The sequence below is a fragment of the Rhincodon typus genome, chromosome 26, assembly GCF_021869965.1.
Source record: "Rhincodon typus isolate 14 chromosome 26, sRhiTyp1.1, whole genome shotgun sequence".
NCBI lineage: Eukaryota > Metazoa > Chordata > Chondrichthyes > Orectolobiformes > Rhincodontidae > Rhincodon > Rhincodon typus.
Window position 1 is genome coordinate 912,457 of NC_063357.1, and position 9,658 is coordinate 922,114.

At 44.9% G+C, this 9,658-nt stretch overlaps 1 protein-coding gene across 4 annotated transcripts in view; it reads right to left on the reverse strand.

Moving 5' to 3' along the window:
• Positions 1-1,337: 1,337 nt before the first annotated feature.
• LOC109923160 (cytospin-B-like) overlaps positions 1,338-9,658 on the reverse strand; it is a 56,053-nt gene continuing 47,732 nt past the window's right edge. For all 4 annotated transcript variants that reach the window (XM_048612615.1, XM_048612614.1, XM_048612611.1 and 1 more), the window contains 4 exons: positions 8,728-8,917; positions 7,249-7,322; positions 3,707-3,882; positions 1,338-1,768 (listed from right to left, as the gene is read on the reverse strand). In XM_048612615.1, coding sequence (XP_048468572.1) covers positions 1,747-1,768; positions 3,707-3,882; positions 7,249-7,322; positions 8,728-8,917 — 462 coding nt within the window. In that variant the 3' untranslated portion in view covers positions 1,338-1,746. The remainder of the gene's footprint in view (positions 1,769-3,706; positions 3,883-7,248; positions 7,323-8,727; positions 8,918-9,658) is intronic.

Here is a 9,658-nt window from a genome sequence, read left to right on the forward strand (position 1 = left end):
CTAACAGGCCAATTTCACCATCTGTTTCATTGAGATTCTTGTCTGAAGGACCACCTTTGTACTGGTCTAACAGTCTCCCCCTCTGGTATTCTCAGCGACAGAATAGTGTTGACCAAATCTCTGTCATCTCACATTTCCAGCCACATAGGATCATTGGGAGGGAATGCTTCAAGTCCTTGTAGGTGGGCGGTATCGTGGCCAGGCTGCAGTGTCGCTGCGTGTCTGTAGGTGGCAGCACGGCGGCCACGTTGCAGTGCCGCTGCAGGTCTGTAGCTGGCAACACGGCGGCCACGTTGCAGTGCCGCTGCGTGTCTGTAGGTGGCAGCACAGCGGCCACGTTGCAGTGCCGCTGCGTGTCTGTAGGTGGCGGTATCGTGGCTAGGCTGCAGTGTCACTGCGTGTCTGTAGGTGGCAGCACGGCGGCTACGTTGCAGTGCCGCTGCGTGTCTCTAGGTGGCGGTACCGTGGGTACCGTGAAGGTGGGGCCGCAAATTTAATATTAACCCATTGAGTAAATAGTGAATTAAAGTATGAAAAACTCTCATTAAGGTTTTCAAATGAATCCTTCAAATTACTCGACATTCTTAAATCCTGATTAATAACCGATCATATGCTAAAAGAGAAATTAGGTACATGGCAATAATAAAGGTAGTACTGAGCCCAAAACAGAGCACAGGAAGATCTCAGATTAATTTCTGCTCTGTGGTCTAAACTGGGACGGCAGCGCACTGAGGAGAAACATTCACCACTCAAGGTATGGGTATTTCGTGAAATGTGGACATTGCGTGTATTGGGTGAAGTTGGAAATAGTGTTAAATAAAATCAAAAGATAAAAGTAAAATATACTGGAAATTGAATTTCTGCAGCTGCCTGATTGCGGCATTTCCAACTTTCGTTGCCTTTCCATTATGACTGTAAAGCATAGGAGATAGATCAGCTAACCACAGGCTGGGAACCGAAACATGGCCTTCCTGATCTGTGTCGGAAACACTTCACTGAGATCATTTATTTACCACTGAATCATCAGACCAAAGATCAGAATATGGAATTTGCAGAACAGAAACAGACCAATTGGTCCAATCGATTTGTGCCAGTGTTTAAGCTGCACAAAAGTCTTTACTCAATCTGCCTCATCCTACCCTAACACTGTTAATAAAAGGCAAGATTTAGAAGTTTGTGGGTTTACAGTGAATGAGCAATAGACAGCTGACGACCAGATACAGAACCACCAGCAGGTGGCAGCGATACTGCACTGGATGTGAAATGGCAGTGAGCCTGGGATCAGTCACAAGAGAAACACTGAAAGGACTGGGGGGGATGGAGTGAAATTGCCAAGATCATGCCCACTCTTAATTTATTATAAGATCAAAAAACACAAGAGGAGGTATTCAGCGCATTCAGCCCCTCTTTGAACAATCTGTTTAATTGATTCTACACCCTCAACCATGTCCTGGAACCCTGCACATTTTTCTTTTGAGTGTTCATCCGTTGCCCATTTGGAAGTTAGTGTTGAATCTGTTTGCACCACCGTTTCTGGCAGTGCATTCCAGATCACAACAGCCCACTGTGAAAGGTCCATGTTCACACAGACAGGACCCTGGTTCCTGGGATACTCCTTCCAACAGTTTAACGAAACTTGTGGCCAGTGTCCGGGCAGCTGGACTCGGAGTTTCAGAACTTTCTCCTGAGCTCCGGTCCCTGATCCAGGAGCTGCTCCTGTGTCTCGGTCACCGGCTCAGAATTGCTTCACACCTGGGAAGGATCAGACCTGCAGAGGAATGAGTGAAACTATCTCAGAGAAAGTTTGATTTGGGCGAAAGGCTGAAGCAATATTGAAAGAGCAGCTGGTGCAGAGACTGAACAAGAGGTGGCAAAGCGCAGAGAGGAGGTGCTGCTAGAGAGAGTCTGCGGCCCCAGCAGAGACCATTGAGGAGACCCTAGCCCAGTACAAACTGTTTAACTTGTTCTGGGATGTCCATTCAGAGCAAGAATCAAAGTGAATAACGTCATTGGGAATATGATCAGGAATAATTCTTGTTCAATGAATCTTTCTGGTGGGAACAAATGAATGGTTCTCGTCACCCCGAACTCACTGCAATGTCAGACATGGCCCTCAGGACTTTGTGCTAATGGCCATGGGGTGCCAAATCTGCAACATCTCAGCACCTACAGCCAATCTGTCTTCAATTCCCCCGCCAAAAAATATGTGACACTTGTGCAACTCCATACTGAGGCGAGAAGGCTGTCTATCAGTCACAGGTGGGGTGATGGCTGTGTGGCTCTTGCTCACTAGTTATTTTCAGATGAATAAAGTACCTTTTACTCAGTGTCCCAGACAGGAGTAAAGATTTTTTTAAAGAATCCCTACAATGTAGAAGCAGGCCATTCAGCCCATCAAGTCCACACTGACCCTGCGAAGGGTATCCCATCCAGACCCAGACCCAGACCCTACCCTATCCCTAGGACCTTACATTTCCCGTGGCCAATCCACCTAACCTGCACATCTTTGAACTGTGGGGGGAAACCAGAGCACCCACAGGAAACCCACACAGACACAGGGAGAATGTGGAAACTCCACACAGACAGTCACCTGAGAGTGGAATCAAACCCACGTCCCTGGAACCATGAGGCAGCAATGCTAACCACTGAGCCATCATGCTACCCCTTTCTGTCATGGGTCAAAGCTGCTTGTGAGAGCCAATATCATAATAAACTGTAAATACAAGGGGAAGGGGAAGGGGTAGTGAGGGTGAGCTGGAAGGGGAGAGTGATGGGGAGGAGAACAGTGAGGGGGAGAGGTGTGAGGGGGGAGTGGGAGGTAAAGTGAGGGAGGTGATGGGGAGAGGTGAGTGATGGGGAGGGATGTGGGGGTATGAGGGGGAAATTGAGCGGGAGGTGGGTGAGGGAGAGAGTGAGGTGGAAGTGAGGGAGAGAGTGAGCGAGGGAAAATGCGGAGTTTGAACACAGCTATTGAAGTGTGTAAATGGATCAGATGGAAGCTTCACTACAATTTCATTCCCCATTTGCATCCCAAACTTCTATAGAGTTATCTCATATTCAAACAGACTGGACTATAATTACCAAAATAAACTCAATGTCAAGAGGTAGAAGTGAAACAGAAACAGAGAGGGAGGCAGGATACAAAGTTACAGTGACAGTGAGAGAGAGGAACATAGACAGACAGAAAGAGAGTAAGAGACAGAATGATACAGAGCAAAGAGAGAGAGAGAGACTGAGAGAGCAAAATACAGATCAAGAGAGACAGAAACAGAGGGACTGACAGACAGAGAGTGTGGGTGTGTGTCCTGTGCCCCATGTACTATTGCTGTTTGCTTGAACTGTGCAGTCTGTGACTATCTCATGTTGGGAGCTGCAGTAATCTCTCTCCACCCAGTCCTTTAGAGACCATTTCAGTCTCTTCACAAGACAGCTCCCATTTGCCGGCCTGACCTAGTGCAGTGAGCACTCTGTCTCTGAAGGGTTCTGCAGGTGATGACCCTCCATTTGACTCCCTTCAACGAATATTCCAAACTATTGTGAACACTTAAAGAAATCAAACTTCTCTCTTCTGGACAACCCCAGTTGTTTCTGTGAGGGGGTGAATCAGCTTCTGGGTTAGCTTGCTGCAGGACAGTGCAGTTAGACACAAGCATCAGCTGGTTATTGACAGAGAACGACAGCTCGCTGATGCCTCCACATGACCAACCTGCTGGCCCTCAGGTCCTCCAGCTCCTGTTGCAGTAACTCCATTCCCTGCTCTGCTTCCTGCAGCTTCCTCTTGAGGACATGGATCTCCTGCTGTGCCTCACACTTGATTTCGTTAGCCACCACCACAGCCGTCTGCAGGTCTGCCTGAAAGTGACGCCATTCCTCAGCCTCCTCCTGCCCAGAAAGGAGAACAGATTCATCAGATAGTCTGGAGTCTTTCCTAGTGTTAACCCCTCAGGAGCTGAATCTAATATTCTTATACGATAAATTAAATCACAAGGTGGCAGCTCCATTAACCTTTATTGGAAGTGTACCGGAAGTGAGAATAACTGGGAAAGCCAATCATTGTTTGCATTTATAGTTGTCGCTTGAGGTGTGCTGGTGAGGCACCTTCCTGGTTACACTGAGTGGAATGTGAGGTTATTTCAGAGGGAGATTAGAGTCAGCCACATCTCTGTGGTTCTGGAGTCACGTGGAGGTTAGATGGTAGATTTCCTTCCCTAAAGGATATGAGTGAAACAGATGGGTTTTTACAAAATAACCATTTGTTTCACGATCACCATGACTGAGAGAACTTTGTAATTCTAGATTTCTTTTATTTAATTAAATATAAATTCCCCAGCTGCCATTGTGGAAGTTGTAATCATGTTCTGGATGTTGAAAGCTCTGGTTTTCTCCCATAACCACTAAACAGCTACTGCAACAAGGCATTCAGGATGATGATGAACTAACACATGACCAGCACAAGTCCATTAACTTGAGGTCATCTAAAACCTCTGCTATCTTAGCTCACACCAAGTCCCAGTCTCCTCTCAGCACTCTGACTCACACTGGCCCCTGATCAAGCAACAGCATGATTTTAAAATCTCCTCCTGATTTTCAAAGCCCACCATGGCCTCACCCACTCTCTCTCTATAATATCCTCCAGCCTCACAACTCTCCATTCTTCTAATCCTCATCTCTTGCACACATCCCAGTTTTAATCCTGGCCAGGTCCTCAGTTACCAAGGCCTCGACCTCTGGAATTCTCCTCCTTATGCTCTCCCCATCTCCAACTCACATTCCTCCCTAAGATACTCCTTGAAACATACCACTTTAACCACAATTTTGGTCACCTGAACTAACATTGCCTAATGTGGACCAGTATAGTACTTTGTTTTAAAATGCACCCCTGAAGCTGCTCGGGTGGTTTCATGATGTGATGGCGGTTTCTAAGTTGTTGTTGATGATGATCCGTATATCTTACCTTACTCAATGAAACATTTATACAATCTAATTGACAACAATAAGAATTTAAGTACCCACGTTGTTGGAGGCAGTATAATGGCTTGGATAGAAAATTGGCTCATGGGCAGGAACCAGCAGGTGGGGATAAGAGGTTCTTTCTCAGGTTGGTGACCTGTGACCAGTGGGATTCCACACAGAATACTACTCGCTCTGCAGCACTTTACAATATAAATATATTAATGACTTGGAGGAAGAAAGCAAATGTATCCAAACAAATCTGTGCACAGCTCAAAAACAGGGGGAAAGGCAAGTTGTGAGAGGAATGCAAATGGTCTACAGAGGGACATTGATACGTTAAGAAAGTGGGCAAAAAGTTTGCAAATGGAGCATAATGTCTAAAAAAATGAAGTTGTTCATCTTGGAAGGAAAACAAAAGAACAGAATATTATTTAAATGGGGAAAAGCTGAAGAAAGCTCCAACACAAAGGGACTAGGAGATATTTGTGCACAAAACAAAGAAACATAGAAAGTGAGCACAGAAGTGCAACAGGTCATCAGGAAGGCTAATGGAATGCTGGCAAGGGGGTTGGACTTTAAGAGTGGGGAATACTTAACTGCAACTGTACCAGGTACCGGTGAGACCACATCTAGAGTACTGTGGGCAGTTTTGGTCCTTTATTTAAGTTATTATTTCATTGCAGGCAGTTCAGAGAAGGTTGGTATGTCTTGGTATGGAGAGATTGTCTTATGAACAAAGGCTAAACAGGTTGGGATTCTACTCACTGCAGTTTAGGAGAATGAGAAGCGACCTCACTGAAATTTATAGGATTCTTAAGGGGCTTGACAGGGTAAATGCTGACAGGCTGTTTCCCCACATGGGAGAGTCTAGGACCAGAGGGCATAGTCTCAGAGAAGAGGGGTGCCAATTTAAGACTGAGGTGAGGCGGAATTTCTTCTCTCAGTGTGTTGTGAGTCTTTGGAACTCCTTGTCTCAGAGACTTGTGGGGGCACAATGTTGTGTATGTTTGACGCTGAAATAGATGGGTCCTTGATCAGTCAGGGAATCAAGGGTTATGCAAAAAGGCAGGAAAATGGATGTAGAAATGTGAATCAGCCCTAATTCCGTTGAATGGCAGAGCAGGCTTGAGGGGCGAAATGGCCTACCCTGTTTCTATTTCTTATGGTCTTTCAAGAATTTACAATTCTGTAGCGCCTTTACACAGAAACATAGGAGCAGGAGTAGGCCATTCAACACTTTGAGCCTGCTCCGCCATTCTGCATGATCACGGCTGATCACAATGAAACAGCCCAAGGAGCTTCATAGGAGCATTCTAAAACAGGAGAAAGTGAGATAGAGAGGCACAGAGGTTTAAGAAGGCAATTCCAGAGCTTAGGGCCCCAAGCAGCTGACAGCACAACTACCACTGGGAGAGTGATTAAAATCAGGAACGTACGATAGGCCAGAATTTGGAGTACTGAAATCATGGAGGGTTGTGAGGCTGGAGGAGATTACAGAGACAGGTGGATAAGGCCATGGAGGGATTTGAAAACAAGGAAGAGAATTTTAAAATCATGTTGTGGCTTGACCTGTACAGGTCAGACAGCACAGGGCTGAAAGGAGAACAGGATCAGGTGTGAGTTCAGACATGGGCAACAGAAGTTTGGAAGATTGAGGGCAGAATTTGGGAGATCAGCCAGGTGTGAGTGAAATGGTCGAGTCTAGATGTAACAAAAGGATGGATGAAGGTTTCAGGACCAGATGAGCTGAGACATATAGGAAAGTCAAATGACATTACAGAGGTAGAGTTAGGCAGTTCGAATGATGACATGAATGAGGTGGAAGCTCACCTTGGGAGTTCTGAGGAAGGGTTACCAAACCTGAAACGTTAATTCTGATTTTTCTTCACAGATACTCCCAGACCTACTGAGCTTTTCCAGAAACTTGTGTTTTTGTTCCTGATTTACTGCATCTGCAGTTCTTTTGGCTTTTATTCAAAAATGAAAGATTTTGGAACAGAGACTGGAAACAACGGTGAAAATAGCTACAGCAGGGAATGGTTTAGGAGTCCTGGGATCAGGACTCACCACATTCTTAAATGGCTCTGGAGTTGTCCCTAATACATGGAAATCCAGGTCTCTATCCATGAGCCAATATGAGTTTGAGCAGGTCTGTCCAAATATCCAGTCTGGACCACTGCAGGATACCTTTCAGCTGTTGTATTATTGTGGATGGATCTAAAGATCCTGTTAAAAGCAGATTGGAGTGAGTGGTGCAACTGGGGTCTTAGGTTCACTCAGGATAGTTTTACCGACCTTCATTTTTTTGTTAGACATCTTAAGTTGCTTCTCCAATTCGCGTTTCTGCTGTTCTAAGGTCATCACTTTACCTGGAAAGAAAAGGAATTAATCAATGCATTAATCAATTAATTAATACATGTTGGTACAGCTAGGCTCAGATCTGGGGCTGTCTGAACACATTTCCTATTATAAACTGCTGACTTGGGTACAGAAACAAATGCAAATTCTTTACATTTATGTACTGTAGTGAGATACAAAATTCCTCGGCATTTATTAAATTCCTAAAAGATAAATGAAATCTAAACAATAAATTAAGTGTTGCAAATTGGATAATAGAATCTACATTGCCTGTATTGGCACTACTAGTACGGAATAAGAGTAATCAAATCCACATAGGGAGACAGGAAAGGGCCTGCGAGTGACTGTAGGTTTGTCACATTTCATGTCAGGACAACATAGTGAAACAATTAAAGTAATGGAATATTAGGATAAAGCTATAGGCTCAAATAACAGACACAATGCTGAGGTTTGAGAATTCAGTGAGCAAACCTCATGGTGAGAATATGCATTGGAGTGAGTTGTAGAAAAGAGCAGTGATTTAAGGCAACTAACAATGCAATGAGATTTGAGAAATGATTAGAGAAGCACAGAACTGGGCAGAGAAAAGGTGAAAATATAGTGTTACTTAGAAAGACAGTATTATAAGAAAACCAATTAAGTTAACAAAGACTAAATTTATTTTGTATTAATTCACAGGCAATGGGTTCCACTGGCTGGCCCAGCATTTAATGTCTATCTTGGGAAGGTGGGGGTGAGCTGCCTTCTTGTACCACCACAGTCTGTATGCTATAGGTTGACCCACAATGCCCTTAGGGAGGGAATTCCAGGATTTTGACCCTGTGACGCTGAAGGAATGGCAATATATCCAGGTCAGGATGGTGAGTGGCTTGAAGGGGAAATTGCAAGGGCTGATCCTCCCATGTATCTGCTCCCCTTGTCCTTCTAATTAGAAATGGTTGTGTTTGGAAGGTGCTATCTAAGGAACTTTGGTGAATTTCTGCACTGCATCTTGTAGATAGCACACACTGCTATAATGAGTGTCGGTGGTGGAGGGAATGGGTGTTTGTGGATGTGGTGCTAATCCAACGGAAGCTGCTTTGTCTTTGATGGTGTCAAGCTTCTTGAGTGTCGTTGAAGCTGCCCCCATCCAGGCAAGTGGGGAGTTTTCCATCACACTCCTGACTTGTGCCCTGTAGATGATAGACAGGTATCAGGAAAACAGGAGGTGAATTAATCATTGAAGAATTCGTAGCCTCTGACCTGCTCTCCTGGCCACATTATCTTTAAGGCTGACTCAGTTCAGTGTTCTCTGGCTGATGAATATTGAAATGTCAGGACGAGGGTTTGGGTGTCGGGTGGGACGAATGCTGAACCTACCTCTCACCCTCGCTATGAGTCCAGTTGTGACTATCTGTGATGGAAATACTGACTTACCCTCAAGGTCCAGGATGGTCTTGTTGTTATGCAGCTGGACTGCTTGAAGCTGCTCCACATGGTCCTGCAGTTCGAAGATGGATTCTTTCAGGTCTTTGATTTCAGATTCTCTGTCTCTTGTCTCACCCTGTAGCTTGTCTGCAGGGAGACTCGGTTCCTCCAGCTGTTGTATGTCCTGTTCAGACTGCACCTGGAATCACAGATCTCCTCAGAACCTTGCATCAGAACTGTACAAATCAAGGCCTTTAGTTGGTGATAAACTAAGATCAAGAGACTGACAGAAACTGCTGGAGAAACTCAGCAGGTCTAGCAACATCTGTGGGTAGAAACTAGGTATAAAGTTTTGAGTCCAGTGACTCTTAATTTTGCTGCTTTCTCCCACAGATGGTGCCAGACCTGCTGAGTTTCTCCAAGAATTTATGCTTTTGACTCAGATCTCCAGCATCCAGTTTGTTGTTTTAGTCAAGACACTGACAATCCATTATAAACCCAGTGAAGTCTTTGTTCATGAATGGTTAAAGAAGGCTTTGATGATTAGACACTCATTAAGCAAAGCAAGTCACAACAGCATTCATCTGCTGCTGAGATGGAAAAGTGCGCATTCCATGGTAATTGTAAATTCAGTTGATCAGGAAATACAAAGTGTACTTACTGAATTATCAACATCTACTTTGGTTGCAGATTAGAACCTTAGCTTTAGAAGAAATGAGTGTTTGGGAACCTTCTGTAACTTTTCTTTGAATATTGTAAATGTATTAATTGTATCCCAGTGAGGGTCAGCCCCTTCAGGAACTGTATCCCAGCGAGAGTCAGCCCCTTCAGGAACTGTATCCCAGTGAGAGACAGCACCTTCAGGAACTGTATCCCAGTCAGAGTCAGCGCCGTCAGGAACTGTATCCCAGTGAGTCAGCCCCTTCAGGAACTGTATCCC